General features: G+C 38.6%; 2 protein-coding genes across 3 annotated transcripts in view; one reads left to right on the top strand and one right to left on the bottom strand.

Annotated features, from left to right (window-relative positions):
- Nucleotides 1–21511, top strand: part of cfap221 (cilia and flagella associated protein 221) — a 90332-nt gene extending 68821 nt beyond the window's left edge. The window contains exons 26-27 of one of the 2 annotated variants that reach the window (XR_003298991.1): nucleotides 4779–4849; nucleotides 21387–21511. The gene's annotated coding sequence lies outside the window, so the exon portion shown is untranslated. Of the gene's footprint in view, nucleotides 1–4778; nucleotides 5914–21386 lie in introns of those variants that run through there. The other variant, XM_026363634.1, reaches the window with a different exon arrangement.
- Nucleotides 1–24328, bottom strand: part of LOC113164370 (gamma-aminobutyric acid receptor subunit gamma-3-like) — a 73924-nt gene that overhangs the window by 5091 nt on the left and 44505 nt on the right. The window contains exons 4-9 of the mRNA XM_026363635.1: nucleotides 21931–22022; nucleotides 21354–21485; nucleotides 18000–18082; nucleotides 12511–12648; nucleotides 6677–6829; nucleotides 656–852 (exon numbers count right to left, since the gene is read on the bottom strand). Coding sequence (XP_026219420.1) covers nucleotides 656–852; nucleotides 6677–6829; nucleotides 12511–12648; nucleotides 18000–18082; nucleotides 21354–21485; nucleotides 21931–22022 — 795 coding nt within the window. The remainder of the gene's footprint in view (nucleotides 1–655; nucleotides 853–6676; nucleotides 6830–12510; nucleotides 12649–17999; nucleotides 18083–21353; nucleotides 21486–21930; nucleotides 22023–24328) is intronic.

Raw genomic sequence — 24328 nt, forward strand, 5'->3', positions numbered from 1 at the left:
GAAGTCTGATCAGTCGGTCTGAAGATATGGATAGCCACCTTTTATTGGTTTTTTTCATTTGCCCTAAAATATTTTCCCCTTGACAGATGCTTGTCTTGATGCAAAGGAGATGATTGTCGTGTACACATCAACATTTTACACCCATATTTAATTTGTGGTTTTAAAGAGTCATTATTGATACAGTGGCGATGACTGAGCCAATGGGCCCCGGGGCACTGAGGAGCAAAAGTTCTCTTACAAGGAGCGAGAAATGCATAACTAACAATAATGCAGCAGATGTTTTGTGTTTCTCTTGTAGTCATTTGCATTTCTTTGTAGTGTGTGTGTGTGTGTTTTAGTGTAGTACTTTTTGTATGTGTAGTCGTTTTGTGTCTCTTGATATTTTCCGTATGTCTGTATAAGTGTTTAGTGCCTACAGAGTCTGCGTCTTCAGTCCTTTGACTTTACTGTGATGACATGTTAACAGTCTGTGAAAATGGAGGCCCGCTCAGTAATCCGTCCATGTTGATACATTATCCAAGAGCAATGTGTGATACTGATGAAAGACGCTTGCATTTCGAGCTGTTTAATGTAGCTGTGCTCAAAATAAGAACCTTTGCTGACACAGAGGTGGATGTTAATATAAATAAAATGCTCACATGTATCACAGGCTTACCATTCTCTGCGTCTTGGCAGGAGGTCTGCGTATACTGTAGGAGTAGTAGTTGAGCATGGCGTACTCGATCATGGCAGCAAAGACGAACAGGAAGCAGACTGTCACAAACAGGTCCATGGCCGTCACGTAGGACACTCTGGGTAGAGAGTTTCTGGCGACCGTGCTCAGGGTGGTCATGGTCAGCACTGTGGTGATTCCTAGGAGGGTAATGCACAAATGAGGAAGGAGCAAGACTTTGAAAGGAAGAGAATTAGTCTTTGACCGCATGACGAGTTGCTGTTTAGTAGCAGAACGACCCACGCGCAAGTCAGCAATTATGTAACATGGGTGGACGTTTATTAATCAGTATTAATAATGTATATGGATTATTCTGGGTAGATGTCCCCATTCTTGCATCAATCCTGTCTGTTATTAGACACCCACATGGAACATCTGTTTGAGTGTTGTGCAAGAGTTGAAATGATCCAAAAACTTTTCATTTATTTTATTTTTTCTTTTCTATCTAAAATTTGAAAAAATTATGCATCACAAATCGATTTGCAGGTTAAGACTCTATCACATAGAGCAGCCACATCCGAATTACGAGGCAAATCCGGACCACCTCATGACTGAAACATGGCTCATCTGAAGTGGCTCTAAAAGCGCAGCCTCGCAAAATTGAGAGATGCAATTTCCATAAACCATATAACTTTTTTCAATTGAAAATAACTTTCAAGAAATACCATACAAATGAATACTATTTCACAAATGAAATAAAAGCTGTATTATACAGTGTAACTTTTTCCAGCACTAGTTAATGGAAATGTTCAAGGATAACTGCAGTAATTTTATAAAATGGCTTCAAAGCAACATTAGCACATTTATCAGTGCTGCAGACTTCTGATGTCCAGAAATTATTTCAAAGTCTTATGTATCATTATTATTTATTGAAGCCAATTTCTGCCATAAAAAAAAGAAATTTTAAAAATACTTATGCTAATTGATTTAGCATCTTAACATTTTTAGATCTTGAGTAATATTCTGACACTGTAAAATATCTCCACTGAAATTAGTGTTGGACTTGTCGATCCGTGTCATGCTGACAGTGACGTTTGTCCTGACTGTTGACTGTGGGGTTAAAGTTAACTCCACTTTAGTTTTAGCTCTTTAATGAAAAGCCACAGATTAGAAAACTTGCAGGAACCAGATGCCAGCCTGTTGCCAACTACTAGTATGCTAGTGAGTTAGTCCCAATGTAACGTATCTAACTTCTTTCTGAAACTGTGATAGAGGTTGTTATCAGTTCCAGTAATTACTTATCCCACTGGTAAATGAGTGTTCTAATTGGGGATAACCTTTAATTGTGTAATCGTTGTCCGTTTTGAGAAAATTATTCCCTGCGGTTTCTTAAAGGAGACGATTCAGATTGCTTTGTGAAATGAAATCAATTCTTTCAAATAGAGATGAACCGAGTGACATTAATGCCCATTGGGGGCATCGATATCCACCGCTGAGATAAACACTCTCTCTCTCTATTTAGTAAGCTCACCGTCTTTCTCCCTCCCTTTTTCTCTTTGTGCTGCATCTCACCCTTCCTCCCCTTCTCCGTCCCTTTCTCTCTCCCTCTCTCTTCTGTCTCTTTCATCCTCATCTCCTACATGTCTTTCATGGCAGTGTGCGCCACTGTTTTTGCCTGCGGTTTCCATAGAGACGACTCGCTCCCATCTATTTCAAGCTACCTCCTAGTGCTGGTCTAGACTCCTTTTTTTTTTCTCTACTCATTAGATTTAAGTGCCAAAGTAGGTAAATGAACAACTGTGCTTGTAATACCCTAAATCTAACTGTACCTGTTCAAATCCAGCGTACTGTAAACAGCGTGAACTCAGTGAAACACCAGTGCATCAAGCTTTTTTCTTTGTGTTAAAGCTGCCCATGGGCTGCTCACAGTTTGGACTGCTTTTTCAAATCAAGGTCACTAGTTTTCTTTGCATGGCATAATTCATTCTGTGGGAACTGTCACTACACGATGCCATGGCAACCAGGCAATTCCTGTCTGCGCAGGCGATCTGAACAACACCTAGTCTCACATGTACAGACCCAAAACCAAGTGCCGTCAGATAGAATCGAGAATTGCTCCAGTGCATATGCCTGTACAAGGCAAATGTGCTAGAAACATCCTCGCTGTGCTAGACAATCTGCACGCTGTGATCACAGCAACAAGAAAGAACACATTTTGTTTTTGTCTATTTACAAATCGAGATATAGAAAACACAGTAGGTAGAAGATGGAGTCATGTCCGTCTACTGGCGACAAGTAGTCACCACAATACTTTTACATGAGACGTCGACCTTTGTTCCACGTCTGTGAGGTAAACTGGGTGTAACAGACCACATCTTGTGTTCACGGACCGTCTATAAATAGTTCACAGGAGTACCAGGTCACAGGACTGCATGGATTTCACGATGACTGCAGAAGTAGTCTGTAGGGCCGCTCAGTGGTTCTGTTTTAGGTGAAAGCCACAGTTTTACATTACGTCTACTGTTTGTCAAATCTACAAAAGGACAAAGCATCTGGTGTTAGATTAAAGAAACCTTTTTTTTTAAATGAGCGTTTTCCGCAGGTTACCTGTCAGAGCTTTCTCTGTGTAAGATGTCCAGTGTGGATGTGATCTTTCTACCTAGTTAGAGCTGAAAATGAAATCAACATGAGCTTAATAAACTAGTTTGATCACAAATGAAACATTTACATATCTTTTTGGCAAAAATGTGACATATATAAATGAGCAGTTTGTCTTTTAGTTTTCTTATATCTCAAACAAAATCTATCAAAATCAATATGTCAGTCTGGGAAAATGCTGATTTAATTCAATTCAGCTTTATTTATATGGTGCCAAATCCCGACAAAATGTCAAGCCACTTTACAGTGTTTACGGTTTAAGACCTTACAAAAAATAACTGCACACATAATTAAAACCCAACAATCCCACTTGACCAAACGCTAGGCGACAGTAGAAAGGAGAAGAAGACTCAGTGGGCTTCTTTAAAAAAAACTATTAATGCATTATATAATAATATAATAGACGGTGTTCTGTAAAATACTGTTCTCTTGCAGTTGTCCGGCGCTGTCACAGAGTGAAGCATCATTCTCACTAACAAAAATCTTTGGCTCTGTACAGACACCACATACAGAGAGTACGTCCCCTTACTTACATACATTGTTTGTTAGCGACCGCTACAAAGACCTGTTGCTGGAGATGCTTGTCACTTTAGACAGTACGTGTGGTCAGTGCTGGTGAATATTGAGATGCTCCTTGATAAATTACGGTATCTGAACTTGTTGGTGTTAAACATCTGGTCACACAGCAGCATCCATATATGTGTACAGTAGTTAGAATGTAAGATGAGCAAAGTTAAGACTGGTCCATCACGTTGGCTGTGTGCAGTTGGTTTAAACTCAAGGAGTGGCTCAAAGCTTCGAGGGCTTAAATCAAATTATTAGTAGATGACTTCTCTTCCTGAGCAGGTGACAGCCTGTGGAAACTGGCTTCAGTTAGATGGTGATTATTAGAGGTTTAGAACAGCAGTTTTTGGTGTGGCAGGCTGCCACTTTGAATTGTTCTGAACCAGAAGAAACACTATTCCATTTCCATTAATGCTACTGTGATTGGTGCAGAGGTACAGAGTGGATTGGGATTAGGTTTACAGGGCAAGAGAGGAGTGAGAATTAAAGCAGACTCTTTTTTCTGGAGCGCCAACTAGCAGCGTGACAGTTGTGAGTAAAGACTATGCAAGTTTACCTGTGCTATGCCTTTGTTTTCTCAACACCGACATGCTACTGTCTGGTTTCCTGTGGGATTTTCAGCTACAGTCCACAACACACACTTCACTGATCTGCTCCACAATCCACTACTAGAACTCTAGGACACCTGCATCCACTATCAGCTCTAACTGGAAAGTCCCACTCACACAGCTCGTTCCATCATGGACACTGTATGCTGGCTAAACATAGACCTCAACACTTGTCCTTCAGTCTTACAGACACTGAACCCTTTGTGTCAGCATGTGTACAAGCACAATGTAACTTATGTGAAGTACAAATTGGATGCTACTAACACAGTAATGACTTTCATCTCTGTCCTCCACAGGAGACATCTTCTGGATACACAAGTGCCAAGATCTCATCAACAAGATCTCAGAATAACAGACTGATCATCAAGTAAACATGAGCCTGCTCATTTTCCTATTACCTCTGCTTAGATATCTGCCTTTTACTTGGACCAGGTGCTTTAAGCCAATCGAAAGGAGGGGGATGAGGTCTTATTGGTTTGGTTTGAGAGATTCTGATTGTCTGACAACACCTGATCCCAGTAATCAGCAGGCAGTGGTAACTGAAGAAGAAGCAGGCCTAGCCAATCAGAGTTACTCACCCCTGTTTAAAACCAACACATAGGATATGTCACCACTTTCAATGTGGACCATGGAACAAATGTTTGCAAGATTATACCAGCCAAAGCTAAACCCATTCATATCTTTGAGCTCTACACACCATGTCTCTGTGTCTGTCTCTGTTTTCTGCACTCTAGTGTCAGCAAAACATAGGCTGCCTAAAAAATGACAGAAACACTAAATCAGCACATTATAACACACAAGTCACACAACATTCATCCTTTTCTGAGGTTTAGGTGAATGTGAATCAGTTTCACCTGCTTTGGGAACAATGACAGTGACAAAAGCAATATAAACCCTAAACCAGAATGGATGATGGCCACAGGCAAAAGCTCTCTCCTTCTCCTTCCCCCTCCTGACTGATTCCTCCATAGACAGAACCTACACCACTATCAGTTGCACCAACAGTCCATGGATGTGTCGCTCCAAGGTGACACATCCACTTAACAGGTTTGCTCTGTCTTCTATGCAGGACACAGCAAGAGACAGGACAGGCCATACATAGCAGCACCCAAGGCAGTGATCTGGATACACCAAGCTTAGCCGAAGAAACTCCTGAGCTATTACCAGACCAATAACAATACTAAATGACAGTCGAGAGAGGAAGCAATCCATCCTAATATCAACAAAACCTCATATGTAGGTCCTACAAAAACTCCACATTAACCAACAAGACCACATTCCCCTGCTGTGACACGCTTGCTCGACAACTACCTCCAGTGGCCACATGTTAGAAACCTACAGCTGCGTCACAAACATCCTGCTGTGTTGCTGGGAACCAGCATCTATTGACTAATGGCTCAAATTTGAGGGTTAATCACATATCAGCTGCTACTGCCAGTGAAAAAACATTGACAACTTTAATTACCCATGAAAAAAGCTAAAAAACACTCCTGTTTGCAGCACAGAAAAAAAAAGTACAATGGTGCCCTCTCATTACTGAAGGGTTTACTGGTTTTTGATGTACTGTTACAAACAATATGATGATACATGTACAATTACGAACTTGTTCAACACTTACCTTGAATCCCACCTTAAACAGGACACCATCAGCATCGTATACATCATCATCATCATCATCCATGGGAAAGCAAATTAACTAATGGCAGGCATGCAGTGGAGGAAGAAAATAATTCAAAACAACTGTCAACTGATGCAAAGAAAAATAAAAATATAAATAACAACAAGGAAGAATGACAAAACAAGATGGTCTAATGAAGAGACACTTTAAAGAGGCTGTAAATGTTAATGTGCAGACAGACGCAGCAGCTTTTTCTTTATTTGTTGTCACCTCTCACTCCACTACAACATTGAACGATGAATGACTGCTCTTGGCTGTAATAACAATAGCGGAAAAGAGTTTGTATAATTACCATATCACCGTTAAGAGATTACGTAACACTAAATCAACTGGTGTCAAAAGGTTTGAAATCCTGGCACAGATTTTCATGTTTGTCATATTAGTCTTGCGTGGCTTAAATGAGCGGCGACGGGAAACGTTTTGAAAGGTTTCTCTTTACTCCAGTTAAACCTCAAGTGACACAAATTAGACATCGAAGTGCAAGAAAGGTGTTTATCTGCTAATTGTGTACAATACCTAAGGCCGTCCTTGCAGGCGTAGCGTCGCTCTTGATCCAGAAGGAGACCCAAGAGAGGACCACGGTCAGGATACAGGGGATGTACGTCTGGATGGTGAAGTAGCCCATTCTTCTGCTGAGGTCAAAGTACACTGTCATCAACACGTAGTCGCCTGTTGATGAAAATAAAGAAATGCGAGAGACATGAGTCGCAATTAGAAATGGCAAAAATCACACTCCTCCTGAGATCTAATTTATCAAATGTGAACAGGCACATAGTATTTATCTAACCCTCACGCTGCACCATATCGCCAAATCCTAACCATCTACGTCTTAGGGTTAATCTGCTACTGTTAACTGCCAATGGTCGTTGAGGTCTGCAAACAGATGCTCTCGATTCTGGTTGTGGTACGATTTGTGTTCTAGACCAAGAGGAAATACAGCAGCCTTTTACTTGTTGCTGTCTAAGGCAAAAAAAAATTAACTGTAAGTCTCCACTCTCCAAAGTCTCCCTTTTTCAGCCGTGGAACCGAGGGTGGCCAACGAAGGTCTCCGGGTGAACGCGGGTCACAGGGTCAAAACTGATCATATTCTGTTTTACTTTTTGCAACTAGCTGTAACTTCACTGTGACGTCAGCGTGGTTTTCTAACAAGATCGACGAGATCTAAAGCCCTTCCGTAACTTTAATTAAGACCCTTTTTGTGCAGTGAAAAGCTGATAAAATTCACTGAAAGTTATTATTATTGGTCATATAGGGTGTCAGACCGTCCCTTCTATGATAGTTTGGAATTGGGTCTGTAATTGCGTGAAGCAAGATAATCTGGATCAAACAGGGTGGGAGACAGACAGCTGAGAAAAAGGCAAGGACAGAAGGAGACAGGAAAGAGGAGATAACTGGAAAAAGAGAGATTAATAAGATTTACAGAGAGCAGAGGGCAGACAGAGAAAAACCCCAGGAGCACATAAAATAGAGGAAAAACTTTTCCCAACTTGAACCAAAATTCAATGGCACCGTTAGTGTGAGGGGAAGAGAAACGAGGAGGGTGATGGACGTTATTCTGCGGGGTCCTCGATGGACCTGCTACAGAAGGGGGGGGGGGGGGGGATTTTTTTGCTCGTTGTTAATTAACAGAAGAAAAGGACATACTGAGCTCCGGGTGCTTTTTTTGACTGTGCCTCCAGTAAAACCCTTTGTTGTTAAATAAACCTCAGACTTCACTACATTACAAACTGCAGTCTCAGTGCACCACCTTCTTAATGCAATGTTAAAAACAATTTTGTGTAACATACAAAATATATATTTCTTATATATGGAAAGAGATTTGTTTGGAGAGATATTATTAAGATGATCAGCATTTCCCAAGTTGTTTACGCCTTTATTACCTGTAAAAATCCTTTTTAAAAAAAAAACATTTCCACATTTTCTGAATTTCAACATAATAACTTAAATAAACATCACTAGATTGAAGATTAAGTTGTTTTTACTTGATGTTAAATGTAAATCTCTTCTCACTGACTGATAACCTGTACACGTACATACATTTCATCTTTATGCTAATAATAAATTATTGTAAAAAAGAAAACAATGTGTCAGAGTTTCCCATAGAGGCTCTGATATCGTTTCAATCCATCAAATGTTTCTTCCCAGAGTAACAATTGATTAATGAAGCTAATAGTATAAAACTCCTAGTTCAGCTTTTTGAGGGTCCTGGGTGCTAATGGTCTCCTCACCTCTGTTAGGGATAATTCACTGAGGTTGACCAGTGGTCTAGTGGTGCCTCGGTTGGTATATGAGGCATCGAAGACGACTAAGAAATGTTTCAGACCATCTTTCTACTTTTACAAGTCTGCTTCTCTGGTCGTGTTAAATTAAAACCCCACCGTTCGCTTGGAAACTACAGGCCGACTCTGAAGGACTCAATGAAGGTCGATTCTCATTAACCTGCAGTTTAGTCTGATGAGACTGTGTTATTTTTTCTACCACCCGCCTCGTCCAACACTGAGTGAATCATGAACACAGCAGGCCCAAAGCGCATTCTCAAGTCATGGAAAACCTCGCTGCAGCTCCATAACATACAGACTCGGACATTGGACAAAAGACTGAAGAGGAATCTATGTGAAATTAGTTATGGGTTGTTCAATGCAAAGTTTCAAATTCATTGGCGATAATGCAACACAGAAGCCGAATGAAGCTGAATAAAGAATTTTACAAAATAAATTATTAACCGTTACTGAAACTCCGCCGGTGGACCCTTACCTACTGTACCAAACTGCCCAGAAAGAGCCTGACAGCTGGGAAAGCACTCAACTGCAGAGCCACAAAATATGCCAGCAGGTTCAGGTAAACGTTACAAGTGGGTATCAGAGACGTTAAAAAACCTCCCGTAGTTCTTCGTGCTGAGGTTGAAGAGACTTTATCTAAAATCTGTTTGCACCTTCCTGCCACAACAGATCAATACTGACATCCTGCCTCAAACAGGACAGTACACCCTAAAAGAAAGTGAAGACAGGGTATGTTTCCTTAATGCAGAGCTTAACTGCTTAACATCTCTGAACAGAGACATGTTGTAAAATAAGCTGCTGGATAATATAGGACATAAAATCCTGGTAAACTCTGACTGTGTGTATTTTAGTTTCAATATTAATGTTAGAATCATAGTAGAATTAAATTGGAACTGCTGTGAAAGTTAATGTGCATGTAATATGTTGCTGATGAGGTGACGCCAACTACAACTAAATTATGAAATTCAATTCAAGTATCACTACTTTATTATGCTAATTACAAAAAAAACTTTACAGATTCTGAACTATTTCAGGTATATTTCTGATGTTTTTTTTGCTGCCCACACTTGTTCAACAAATACATCTTAAAAAATGACTCCAGTAGAAAAAGGACATGACAGTTAAAGTAAGATGCACTGAGTGAAAGTGGAAAAACATTAGAAAGATTAGATAAGATGTGTAGTCATTTTAATCAACAAGAGCGCCCCATTTGTCAGTTATGTAAATGCCGAAAAGAAAAAAGCTTAGAGACCAAAAAGGGAATTTTATAACTATGGCCCATTAACGAGGGATGCGTGCAATCAGAGCTTGTACTAAAAATAATTAACTGAATGTATATTACAAAGACTACTGCAAATTATCTGGGTAATTTTCTCCACAGCTACTTTACAACAAAGAAAATCTTAATCACAACACAGCAGACACAATATAAAGACAGTGTAATTTGCTGTGTCACCAGAATAAAACTGTCTTGTTTTATTTTATGTAAGCATTTACGCCTGAGATAGCCTGTGTCCTGTTAAAGAAAGCCGTTAGTTAACGTTAGTTACAAAAACTAAAACCAACTTTATATACCAGCGGGGGTAAATAAAAGAACAGTTTATTGCCTCAATTATTCTCCACTTCCTCTCTCAGTACAACACCACACAGTGGAAGCAGACCAAACTAGACACGGTTCACACTCCTGTTGACAGAATATTTAATTTGACAGTTTTGCACCGTAGATGAGGGTCATTCTGTTAAATTACTTTGCAGATGTTGTACGACGACACTGTTTAATGTACATTAATGGCTGTACGGAGGCTGTGAAAATGTACATTCACAGATAGGCTTTCCAAACGTGGTGACTTCTGTGCTCTAACTGTGCACTGTAGCAAACAACCTGTCTGTTTACACACACCTGCAGAATAACTATTAGTCCGAGTTGCCTGCTCTACACTTGTCCACGCACTCTGGCATGTCATACAATCAGGCCTACTTCATGTTGTGGAAGCAGCAGGAAAAATTCTTTGTGAAAACAGTTCTGTTAGTGAGCTTGAGACAGCTGGGCTGAAATGCTGTGGCTACCTCCTCGTTCACTAAACTGATATAGTCACGATGATGTCAACAAAACAGGTAACAGGTAATTCTTTATAGAGGATTTGTGTAAACTAACAAAAATTACACATGGGAGGGTTGCACACAATTAAGTTAACGGATGCTTAAGACCTCGTCCGTCCTCGTCTGCTGTTCATAATTAGGTTAAATTTGACACGTTTGTTTATTGATTTTGACCTTTAGTTATTCAGGAAGTTGTGCTAAGACCAACATAGTACAGGGTTTTACTTGCTGTACTTGTGAACAGGTCAATGGTGAACATGTTAAGAAGGAGGATGTAGTTATAACTTCAATGTAATCGCAGTAAAGGACATAATGGAGGCTTTTGGAGAATTTGCGATGGGACTGTAGATCAAAGCACTGAAGTGTTTGGGATTCCTTGGTGGGGCCTTTTGAAGAGGACGCAGCTGAATTGATAACGACAGCGGATTTGCGGTGGGGTTCCCTGGTGGAGCCGTGGCCGGGGATCTGTCCGCACTCTCCTCATTAAAACAGCCCCGTACGTCGTGTGTTTATCGGGAATGAAGGATAAAGCTGAGAGAGGGAGGCAGCGGGAGAGGGTGACATTAGAGACAGAAAGAAGCGAGAGAGAAACGCAGCGCAAGTTTGTCGTGATGTAAATTAATGATAGGTATTTTTAGCTGGGGATCTAATCATTGTGCGTGTGGAGATGGAGCTCCAGCAAGCGAAACGTGAAAAAGAAACGAGGTAATAAATGAGAAAACTGCTAATTTTCCTGAACAGCGTGAGGTAGATGTGTAGTTTTGCCGATGCTTTTGGGCATCTCAGCAGAAAATTAGTTTGACTGTGTTTTGACGATACAGTGGGAGTCCAGGAATACATATAATTTATAAGGCTGTCGATGTGTCTTGGGAAAAGAGTTCTCATCACACACAACAGCAAAGATGTGGTGGCAGCTTCTCATTAGAGAGAAGAGGTTGATCAGATTCCCAATGTGTGTGATAATAAAACAAACTAAAGGACATTTTCTCTGAATTTCTATATATCTTTGGTTAAAAATAGGAATATACCTAACATTTGATTTAGCTAAGTCATGTACTGAGACATTTTTCTAAACAAAATGAAGCTGTATACCTAATTTTCTCTGAGCGCCTTAATAATTAGATGCCACTCCCTGTTATCCCTCTCCTAATCATGCCAAGTACCCCTGTTCTTTGAATATTCATGAACGGAGGTTCAGCTCTTAGAAAGCTGAATCAGGTCACATTATGCAGACTCGAGCACGTCTCTCCAAAGACAAAACACCGTATGGCACAAACTATATGTGACTCGTAAACGAGGTTAAGAGGGGTTAACAGTCTTCATATCGCTCGGCCTTCCTTATTTGTAATGCTCCGGTAACTTAAGATTTTAAAATCTGTTTTCATCTGCACAGGTCATGTGAAAGCATTAAAATGTATTAGGAAGTTGTCCACCTCGTGCCAGTCGTGAGTATAATTACTGGCACCTGTTGAAGCGACAGTGTTTCTTCAGCTGCCTTTCAAACAACAAACTTAAATTAAATTATCAGCGAACACAAATCCTAATAACCACACTGAAAGCAAGAGAAGAGAAAAGGATTGAATAATTAAACTTCCTTTTTAATCTTTAATCTTGGTGATTAATGTCTGTGGAAAAACCTATTTGCCCTTACGCCTGAGGGGAATACTTATGAGCTTTGAGCTTGTAGTTGCATGATTACATTTATGGGCATGGTGCTAACGTTAACCCGTGCGAACCTCGGGGCACCGAGGTAGTCGGATGGCTTGAGAGGCTGAACAGCTCCTGAGCAAGACTTTAAATTTCTGCATGTTATGGCAGCTAGTCTACATCTAAAAGTGACCTCTGACCTCCACTTGTAAGTGAAAAAGAGTTTCCCTGCATGACTTGCTAAAGTTCTATATCCTTACTAGTCATAATGACACTAAATGAAACCTTTGGGCCTCGATTACCAGCGTTCTTAAACTCTCTCACCTGCTGTTGTAGTGAGCACGTCTGTGGTGTTTCTGAGCCCCATGAAGTCAAACTGGTAAAGCCTCCAGTATTTCTGGTCTGAAGTCTCCACCGATTTTCGTCTCCACTTGTACACAATCTCGTCTTGGGGGTATCCATCTAAAAGCCATACAAAAATAAATAAAAAGTTCATTAGGTGTGATAAAGAGAGGGAGTGCACAAGAAAAATAGAGATAAAAGTTGAAAGCAAAGGATCCAAGCAAGATTAATGCAGTAATGCAGTTTTAGCGTATGAATGATTTATACCTGATTTATGCATGATTTATACAAATTTATACAGTAAGTTTCACAGGCAATTCAGTGGACTGCAGATCAACTGAGCAGTTACCGTTAACTTGTTTGCTTTGACTGAGCTAATGTACAACCACTGTGAACAAACATCCACTCCACCGTATAATTCAGTGTAGCGTTCAGTGCAATCATTTCACCTGCTTCTCTGAGTGAAGGATGCTCTTGAGACCAATTGAGAAATCAAAATTAAGTGTCTTGACTTTTTAATATAAATGGACATTTTTGCAGGGTAAGATTACAGGTTATGCATCTACCATAAACGACGTGCGAAGGTACGTCTCCTTGGAGAAGCCATGTGACGCTCAAAATGAGAATAACCTGCTCACATTTCATACTGCTGGAGCCACTTTGTGGACACGTTCAACATTAAACCCGCAGTATTTCACATGTGGATTCTTTCTACTGTGTAGTAGGTTGGATTTCATTCAAAAGCTAATACATCAACAACACAGTGTCTGTGTAAAAATAAAGCTCAGACAGTAAAGTTGAAGTCATTTTACCTAGAGAAATGAGTGATGGTAATAATGAGTGTCATGCCTTGTTGTGCCCCGTAGTGGAAACCAGACTAATTATGTAAATGCTCCCATTTAGAGGATAGCCATCAATAACGAGAGCAATCAACATGATGCAAGAGAGGTGTCTTGTTTTTTTTAACTCTAATACAGGCGGCAAACATTATTGCCATAATATTTCTCTTGGTGTGTTTGTACAATTATCTTTACTGCAAACAGTATTACTGCTGTGTGAACAGTGTATCTTCATAGCTACAAATTGTTTGTCAGATTTCATACCTCTTAAAGTCCCCTGAAGTGACATGTTCATTCACAGTGTTATAAATTACAATCAGCCGCGGCCTTGGTTTTAATATTCTCCCTGTCTGTCCTCCAAGCGAAGAAGACACGGGGACAGTTTTATGTTAATTTCTGTTAGTAAATATCAGCTGTATGTAAAGGATTTAAGATCAAACTGGAGTTTGGATTCAGCAGCATAAATTCAATCCTCTTCTGTGGTTTACCCAACTCTTTGAACATCATTTAATCATAAATATACAACACTGCTTATCTACATATAGTAAGACTCTTTCTGATTAAAACGAGTTGTCACCTTCGTCTAAACATACAGTGTAGTACAATGTGCTTAGTCATGATAACTTATCACAGAAGAAAGGAAAAGAAAACCGTAAGCACATTTTTTTCCACCTTTTGCAGAGCATGCAGTAGCTGTCTCTGTCACGTGACCATACCTGTGTGGAAGGTCAGTAACGATTTAGCTGCTTTGCAAGCACTCAGGATTATTTCCCTTGTTCTTCACGGCGACACTCAAAAGTTTAACCCGTTTTTCGATGAGGTATTCAAAATGAAAAAAAGGAAGTTGTGCAGAGCAGAGTGAAAACTTCGGATGATTGTATGTTCGTGAACTCCTGTCGAAGGGTTTCAAATAACGTAACAAGTCCTGAGGGACTCGCGATGGAGGTCTTCTGCTCTTTAGAGCAGGAGTGAATGAAAACTGCTGATTACATCTTTAAATGTATGATTCAGAGCAGAGACGAGGTTAATGCTGCATTTTTTTTTTTGTGATTACTTTGCAAAGCTTGTAACTTAGCCAGTGTTTAAATAATAGCTGGTCAATAATAGTATCAGATGTGATGTACTCAGAATAACATGAATTTTGATGGTTCTCTACTAAACTATCATTCACATTTCTACTATTATAATACATCTAATGTCCTGTTGATAGCTGTTATTCTAATTGTTCTTTATGTTATCTATTGCCCTGGTTAATGGCTGCCTTTAACTAAGCCCTAAATATCACTCATCAGCACTCAAAAAGTCATAAGTGGAGAGATTTTTTCATAAATCACTGTTCATGTGTTATTTTGAGTGTCTACACACACACTTATTGTGCATGGATTTGGTGTCAGATGAGACACTCTCAATGACCAGCTGGAGCAAATTCAGTTGAGCAGTCGCCCTCTCAACTCAAATCAACAAATTAACTATTTGAGAGAGAAATTACTGATGGGACTACAAGAGACCTGAACGTTTTTAATATTGTATTAGATGCATTCTCTCTAAAAATGGAGGTTTGATGAATAAGCTGCTGCTTTCTGCTTTAGTACCACCACCTCCCTGAAGAGCCACCACTAAGATATAGTAGCATATAGCATGAAGCACTGCCTTCCCTAAGTACAAGAGACACGCAGTTATTTGTTAATATACAGTATATATTTCTTAACATTAAATTGCTCACAATAATTTTGAGTTTGTAAGACTGTTATTATGAGAAATTGATTCATAATGGAGACCCCTATTTCCTGTTCTGTAGCTGTCAGCTGTTTGACAAAAAAGGGAAATGTCCTGAAAATGTCACATCTTGCCATTTTTTCCAAACGGCCAATTACTGACTGGACTTCAATCATGGCCACTTGCGACACACGTAGTCTATCATTGCTCATACATAATGGTATGTGCAGTAGAAATGTAAATATCCTCCCAATATAGCACCTCAGAGGGTGTTCTTTTACAAGTGATTGTGGCTATGACTGTGCGGTGAACAATGCATGAGTCCATGCACTTGCAATCACAGTTAAAGCTTTTATACGAGCTGAAAAGTTTTCTTTTTCTAAAAGTGAATATGCAGTAGCTTTAAAACTCACAAGAATCGAGCTACTGTATGAATTTAAAACATGTTTGCGAAGTCAGATTGCTCGTATAACGCCATATGAATACATCTCCTTTCAGAAAATATTCAGAATTATTGGCAAGGTCATCGTGGCATTTATAATGTTCAGTCTCAATAAATGAAATTGATTGCAGCTCATAAAAGGGGGGACTTCTGCCACATAATTAGCAAACCTTACATCTTGAGCATTAGGCTTCTACATCATAAAACTTTAACAGACATGCACCTCGAGTGGTAGGATAGAGATAAAAAGATCGCAGTATAAGAAAGAATTATGTGTTTGGGCACCGATCTGCCGATCACATATCATCCAGGTGGACAATGACAATAAAAGAGACTATAAGTCACCTCTGCTCTGCTTCTCTTCTGCTCTACAGCAGTTCTCCATCTCTCAAACCATCTGCCGTGAAATGTGTGATTTGTAGGCTGGCAACATGCTTATGCAGAACAGATGGAGACGACCTGAGTGAAACACTTGCTGCTCAGTTAGTTTATGCTCTATTCCTTTGGCATCTAATAGAGCCTGATACATTACAATGTGAAGACTGATGGAAATGGTTTCTTCTAAAGGATGAATATCTTAACAGAGTCGCATGAAAATCTGGAGAGCAGCTTGACATTTTCCAAAACAGTTGACTCATACACTTTAAAAACAACTTAGATTCTTTGGCATAAATGACATGTTAGTCCCTAGACAGCTCAATTATGTGCAATTAGAGTAAAAAGTGAAAACTGAAATTGTGCGAACAAATCAAACCCATATCTTCAAGCCATTATATCAGTGCTGATAACTCTGAGTATTAATTTATGTTTTATGGTTTTATTAACGTGTGTTATTATGTCCGAAAATGCTGGAAAAACAAATTCCACAGTGGTGGTTAGGTTTAGGTTTATTAAATAAACTAAAGTAAGCATAAGTAAGTAACCTAATTATTACCATACTGTAAAGTCAGTGCCTTAAGTTGGCTAAATGGACAATGGGTTGTTTATGTAGCACATGAAATCAAAGTGTTTAGAAAAGATGCAAGAATATATTTCATCGTGATCAAATTCTTTTTTCTCCCTTTCTCATCAGTCATATACAGGTATAGGTAAAGAAAATCAACAGCAGTAAAAACTCTAAGCTGAATAAATTGAAAGACTAAACATAATAAAATAAATAAATAAAATGTAATGGCCTAAGTACAAATGTTGTTACTTTGAAATTTTGAGGTTTATCAACTCTGTTATCCAAAAAACAGAGACTTACTAATATCTAAGCTTGCATTTGTAATCAATACTAATAAATAATCAAATTTTAGCTGAGAGGCCAAATCTAAAAAACAATAAAATCATACTTATACTTCTTTAAAATTATTCTTATTCTTCAATTAGGTGTTATTGAAGAAACTTGCTGCTCATTTATTGCAGCCAAAGACAGAAAAAAAATGTCAATTGACAAGGTCGTGGACTGAGACAGTAGAAAAATAGTTATTACTGCTACTCTTTTTGCTGAGAGCAGAGACAAAATGGAAGTCCATTTGGGGTCAATAACGCTTTCACTGCAGTATTGTAACATTCAGTGTCATCATACTGTGAACAAATTGTATATATGCTTGAAGATAGTCAATTGATTATCCGAACTCAATGCTGAAGAGGTTTAATAATGGTCGATGACACATACTGCCATCTGTAGCGGCATCAGGTAATGATTATTAGCAAAATTAAATCATATCTACAGTGGAAAATGTATGGTCCAATAAAATGACCTCACATACAAATGTGATTTTGGTGCTTTTTAGATGGTGGCTAAGTTAATAACGCACTGGTTAATGGAACAATAAGAGCCTCAATGACTCTGTTTGTGCTGGAAAAAAGCCATTAGTAGTGCAGTGGGTTTGTTTTTTTATGTCCACTTCCATTTGTGACTTTCTCATCCTCTAATAAACAATACAGCATACTGGAAAATACACTTATTCACTGTTTTCAATTAAATTATCATTTAATAATAAAATCAGTAAATCTTTAAATGTAATTCAGACTTTGATAACGTCAACATACAGTCCACTCTAAAAATATTTGAACAACGAGGCCAATTCATTCATACTTTGAGTCATTGCCTCGATGAAGACCCAGCGGTGACTTTAAGTTGAACTGACAGCAGATTGCTTTACATTATCCAGATTTGTGTTTATCCTTATTTACTAAAGCACCAGAGCAGCTCCAGTCCAGCCCAGTCCTGACTGGAGCCACCACTATATACATTAGTTGTGTGAGCTGTTAGATTATCTGTTAACAGAAATAATCCAAAGACTTCATATCAGAAACACATCACTGGCTTTAAATGTCAACTTTAAACTTTTTACTAGTTGGCTTGATATGTCCCGTATATGTATCTGCCGAGATATGCTACTTCTATTTTGTGTTCATGAGTCTATGCATGAGTATGTTCGTATACTATCTGTGTGTGTACATGTGTGCTCGCTGCCAATGCTCACAGCTGGAGAAGACGAGAGGACATGAGTGTTCGTCCATTGGGAAATTATGGAGTTGCAGCTGGCACTCTGCGTTGATGGTCATTCTGGAGAGGGAGAGAAATGCAGACGCAACATCAGAAACACCGATACAAAGACATACAAGGCTGTAAAAATGCTTCGGGTCCTTAATTTCATACAGTGTGAATACACAGTATTCATCATCGCTTATATCACACGATGCACTTTTTGCGCTACAGTATATGACACATTGGCTTCAAACCAGATGGTGCGGGATCACACTCGGTTGCCTTGTTGATGTGTGAAATCCCTCAAAATGGCAGGGCTGTTTAATCATTGGTGTTAGATGTGCTTTATGTGAAGACGGCATTAACTTATAGGTCAGAGCACAACGGCGTGTGAGCTTCTAAAAACGGTAATACTTAGACACGATGGACTGGACAAGTCATGAGTGACAACAAAGACACAGGATTAGTTTTACATTCAAAAAATAAAACAGAATCTGACTCTGATTTATATTCTCTGCATGTTTTTGCAATATATCATCCTAAAATTAATTTTCAGTGGGTGCGATAATGGCTGTAAAAATGAGACCATCATAAAAATGGGTTGTTGTGTCTTTGTCCTCCATGTAATTTCTCATTAATTGACTTCGAGCACCAAAGCAGAGCCTCAATCAAAGCAGGAAAAAGGGCTGCCTCGCTTGTCCTGTTTGTAGTGCAGATTATGTACAGTCCCAATTTGCATATATGGAACACACTTGCTTCCATTGTTTTTGGGAGACAGGACGTCCAAATTTAAGCCAGAGTGAGAGGCTGACAAGAAGACAGCAAATATCAACACCTTTAAGACCTAATATCCTTTAAATCAAACAATAATTTTTAGATTTATCCCATTAGCAGACACAAAATTACCTATTTGAACCTAAACATTCTGGGGACATCACTGCTTGTAAATAGGGATTTCTAGAGAGGATACTTTTTCCATTTGACATCAGACATTGCATCTTCTGTGAGATGTAGAGGTCGTTGGAAATAATTTCTCTATTAACATTCACAAACAGCTGTTTTAGCTGCTAACGCTTTGAAATGAAAGAAAATTGCTAGAAAAGTTGCCATGGTTGCAGAAGCCTGCTAACAGATACAAATTTGACAGATCTGTTATACAGATTATTTATTCAATGAAATAAAATACTGGAGTCTGTGTCACACTGTCAGATTCTAATTAATGTGAAGTGTTTTATATGCCATAATAAAGAAACTAGATTGAGGTCATATAAACAAAAATATTCACATGCTAAGTTTCAAGAGAACTCTGTATAAAATTGTTACACTTACAGCAAAGATTAACTAAGCTGCATGAATGATTTCTTTAACCACTTGGAAAAGTGGAGCCTTGACATCACTTATCCCTTACAGTTTCACTTATACAGCTGCATGTCAAACATGCTAGCATACAGTTGCCTATTTACATGATTTGCATGATTCTGGCCATCTGATGTCCAGTGTTATCTCTCATTCAAATTTTTTTTTTACGCTAATTTCTTACAAAAACATTTTGCTGTTAAATAATCCATTGTGCTGACTTGCTAACTAGTGAAAACTGTCCACCATTTACTGGAAAAAGCTGATTCTGTTTCAGCACTTGATTGCCGGCCAGTGCTATTACAGTAACAACAAGGTCTGGAAAAAGTATCCTCTCTAGAAAACCCTATTTATAAGCTGTGTCTGGGGCCTGCAAACCAAATCTGCTGTATTCACACTAAAGAAAACACAGTAGAACTGAGAAAACTAGGTAATAATTCTCTGTGAGTTTGTCACTATAATTGACCCCTTTTACATTAAATATAATCATTACGCCCATTGTTAAACTACAAATATTGATCAGCGCAGCTCTGAGCTTGGTGTTCATTTGTGTGTTGAACCACTGAACCTCTGGTGCAATAAAGCATTGTAAGCACTTTTATTTCCTCTAAAGTATCCCTAATCGTTCCTTTATAATTGTGAGTTATATTTAGTTATTAGTATTATAACACTAACACTTATTCTTTTTCCTATTTTGTTTATTTAGAAACAGAACCTGGCTGTCTGAAAACCACATCATTCTCTTTTCAATGTCTGCACAGACTTTGAAACATCACAATTTAGAGTATTAACTGAAATTTGCCTATTAAGACAAAAACTGTAGAATGAAGTCTCAAAGAACCTCACAGTAATTTGAGTATTTTTTTATTTTATTTAGTCGTCTCTTCACGACAGAATCTGAAATATCGCACTGTTGCTAGAGCTGTCTATCCTCCAATGGCTAAAAACAAACACTAATGGTGGTTTTTGTTGTTTGGCAAAGGTCTAGTTTGAAATCCTGGATTCCCAGGTGAAATTGGATCCACGAGACAGAAAAAGCTCATGTCAGAGCTTGAGGGTTCATAAACCCAGATGTCACTCAAATTTAAAAAGAATCTAGCCGCTCAAATGCTGACAGTTTTTTTTTTTCTTTTTGTAGACACCAACACAGAGAGTGTTATTTTGTCACAGGGCCATGTGCACACACATTCCCACAACCTCTCCCTGTGTCATTTCTCTACCACTGAGACAGTGTCAGAAATAAGAGAACAAAATGAGGAGAAAACACATGACATGTTGACATGGTGGAAGAGAAGTTCTTATCCTTCTGTGCTAGAAGTTAAGAAAGATTTTGATCCATAAGATCCAATAATATACACAAACACACACACATATACATATATATATATACACAGATATATATGTATATGCGCTGGACCGAACCAGATCTGCATGTAGCCTTGGAAAACTAACACGGATTGCATTTATATACTGAAAATGCACAAGTGGAAATAAAAAGTGTATTAAATTGTACCAGAATTTATTTAGTTGCTAATATAAATAAGGTGGATAAAACAAAAGATGTGCATCAGTATAATGAAACATACAGTATCGCAAACTAAGATCAGCACCTAAATCAAGAGACAATTCAATCCAAGACTGGTGTATCAGACAGATTTAAGTTTAGCTAGGTGTACTAAATCACGACTGAGTGTATTTGTTTACACATTTTTACAGAATGCTGTAATGGACTGAATTTATTTCACAGTGCATCATTTCCAGACTGCTAACAATGGTCAACAAACATTCAGAAACTATGCATGGTGTAACAGACGCCCTGTCTAAAGCTTAACATCTTTACAATACTGAGTATCTGTATGTGTGTTAATAGAAAAGAAATTGGATTTTTAATTAAAATTGTCCTACTGTAATTACTCCATTTAGTTGCTTTTACAGCTACATACCATTTTACCATATTGTGCTGTGTGCTTTCATGTGTTCTGGAGGTTTGTACCTCAGCGTGTAAAGTATTTTGCCATTGTTCCAGATTCGGAGCAGCTGATTGGGCGTTGTGATCCAGTGAGAGTCGGCAGTCTTGGAATTCCTAAAGATGGTGTCGGGCAGCCAGATCAAGCCGACCATATTGCTGTTTGGATAAGAGACAAAGAGAGAGGGGGATGCAGGATGTGAGAGATGACTGCTGCAGAATTACTCAAGATTTCGCTGGAATGCACGAAGCAGCTCCACTTCCAAATAAGAGGATAATAAAATACCCCGGCAGAAAACAAAGCACATCAATCAATTTGTTCCATTAATTATAGGCCTCTTCCTGAGAGAGAGAGACTAATATTGTTCTCAAATGAGATATTCACAGTAGGAAAATGTTGAAACACAATAGCTGCTGTAGAAAGAAAGACACTTACACAGTGTCTTGGAGTTAAACTTCATTTAAAAAACAACGTTAAGTAGAAAATTATGTTGTTATCAATATGTGGCTATATAATGAAAAATCAGTTAACAGTGACAAAGTGTGGAATTTGAATTGAAATTATCAGTATTTGTGCAGTTTATACTCGGTAAATGTAGAATACCTGTTGAGTGTTAGAATCCTCATGCTGCTGCTGTTATACCTCAGACGGGTGTCCACCCAAGTCTGGGCAAAGATAATATCGATCTGGTACTCCTGGGGAGAGAAAAGTAGAGTCAATACACTGATCTGGCAACCCTTTTAGAGTAGTATAGAGAAAGAAAGGAGACGTGCTGGATGAAGTCTGTGTGCTAAGCTGTCGTGTTTTGGAGTTTCTGGGGGAGCTGATAATTTGTTTGTTGGAACACAAATGTGTCCACATCAAAGAAAACACTAAAGCAAAGCAGCACTCACTGGAAACACTAAAATACACTTTATTCTTTTGATATGGAAATTAAATCCCACCATCTAATAAACTGTTTAATTCAGCATTTCTTCATTTCATCTCAGCAATGACCCTTCTTGTAATGGTACAATGAAAACATTAAATTAGAATTGTCTTATTAAAAAGGAAAAATAGTGAGTGTGATGTTGAGCCATTTCTTTTTAAATGTATTCCTCTTCAACACTCAATGAGTTATATTCATCAGAAAGTGGATCACAAAGTGAACGCACTTTATTTTCCCACAGTGTCACAGTTGAGTACATTTTCTTAACCAACCAATCTAGAGAAAATATACCTTTTTAAAAAACTATTTTCTTTTTGATTTGAGTAAAAGAAGTGTAAATTGACCGAAACAGAGTCGAAAGATTCCTCCAGAGAACTTGCATTTAAATAATTGCTAAATATAACCAGGCCAAATATAGCTGACAGAGAGTGTCATTTAGAGATCCTGACTATGTTTGAAGCTGTAATTAAACCATGTATCTTGAATTAGGATACATGTGCAGACTGAACAACTGTCTGAGTAAAGATGTTTGTGTAGTCTGCTGTCAGCACAAACCGTCTGTAATGGCCACTATAGTTCCAAACATTTTGTTCTTAATACATTGTGTTGTGGTTGCAGCATATAACCTCAGCAATTTATCCAATTCATCCAAAGCAAATAAGGGTAAAATACATGACCAAGCACAGCATATTATGCAACATACGCCTTGTTCCTAACTCTGTTCATGGTAAATATGCTAGAAATATCAGTGGATAATTAGCTAAACTAGCAAAGCAAATAAAACTTAGGTCTGCACTCACACTACTCACTTTTCTTACTTAGAAATATTAAAAGCTCCCAAATCCACCCTGATTTCCACCTGCTGGTTCATAGTAAATGTTTACAGCCATCAATTGCTCAGAAACTGAGGACCTCCAATGCAGGCAGTAGAAGGTCAGTACATCCGCTGGAGAAACAAACAAAACGGTAAAGAAGACTAATACTTCAATGATAAGGTCAGACACTAAGAACTCTTTGGAAGCCACTCAAAATCTTTCACTGATATGAAACAGAAAAAAGATAATACTGGCATCTCCGTGTCTATTATGTGAGACTGCCTTGGTGTGATCTTGTTTCGTGAAAAGCCGATCCAGGTTTAAGAGGAAAGTGTGCAATAATACAGGGTTTTCTGTGTTTTATTGCTGTGCCTTGTCATATTTGTCTTCAGAAAAAGTTTCTGTTGACCAACCAAAACACACACCACAGTCCGATTTCCTGTGGTACTGCACGGTGTGTACTGACATGTTCAAAGTCGAGTACATGTTGTGTGACTTGCTTCAAACGTCACAATTTCACATACAGTGTCACTCATTTTGAGACTTTTCTGACCTTTTCTAAAAACAGACAGATGAGACCTGACCTTCCTAATACATCTGTCACCAAAATCTCCGTTGCTACTCTCAGCCTATGTGACCTTTGGAGGATAATTATAGGGAGACACAACGCTGACAGTGACGTGCCCATAATTCAGACAGCAACAGCAAAGTGCAACATACGCCTGCTACAGATGAACTCTCACGGCAATCCCAAATGGGATTTTCTGCTAGCACTGGGTCCTTTTGGGAACTTTGGGCACCTACAACACAAGGCACTGAAGCAGGTCCATTATTCATGGACATTATGCAAAACATGGAGGCAGAGTACTGGGAGTTATCTGACTGAAATTAACTACAGAGGCTTTCGTTATTCCCCTGGGGATCTATTTCAAAGTCAGAAAATGAAGGTGTTAAGGGAGTCCATTACTCACGGCTATTGACAAAAAACAATGCAGCACAGACCTGTAGGTGAGATAATCAAGGGTGACTTCTACTGTGAATCCTCTGTTGGCAAAATCAAACGTAAAAAGTCAAGAGACTGGGAGCTGCGAGTTCATTATTTATTGTATAAATATTTTATTTTACATTTTAAAATATTTAAAATGTGGTAAACTATTTCCCTCATGCCCCGGATGTTTTACACAACAGGTAATGAGTACAGGAAGTACTAGGAAACATTTCTCATTGAGAAAACATCAAAGTGCAGATAACAATTGAA

Source organism: Anabas testudineus, chromosome 2, assembly GCF_900324465.2.
Source record: "Anabas testudineus chromosome 2, fAnaTes1.2, whole genome shotgun sequence".
NCBI lineage: Eukaryota > Metazoa > Chordata > Actinopteri > Anabantiformes > Anabantidae > Anabas > Anabas testudineus.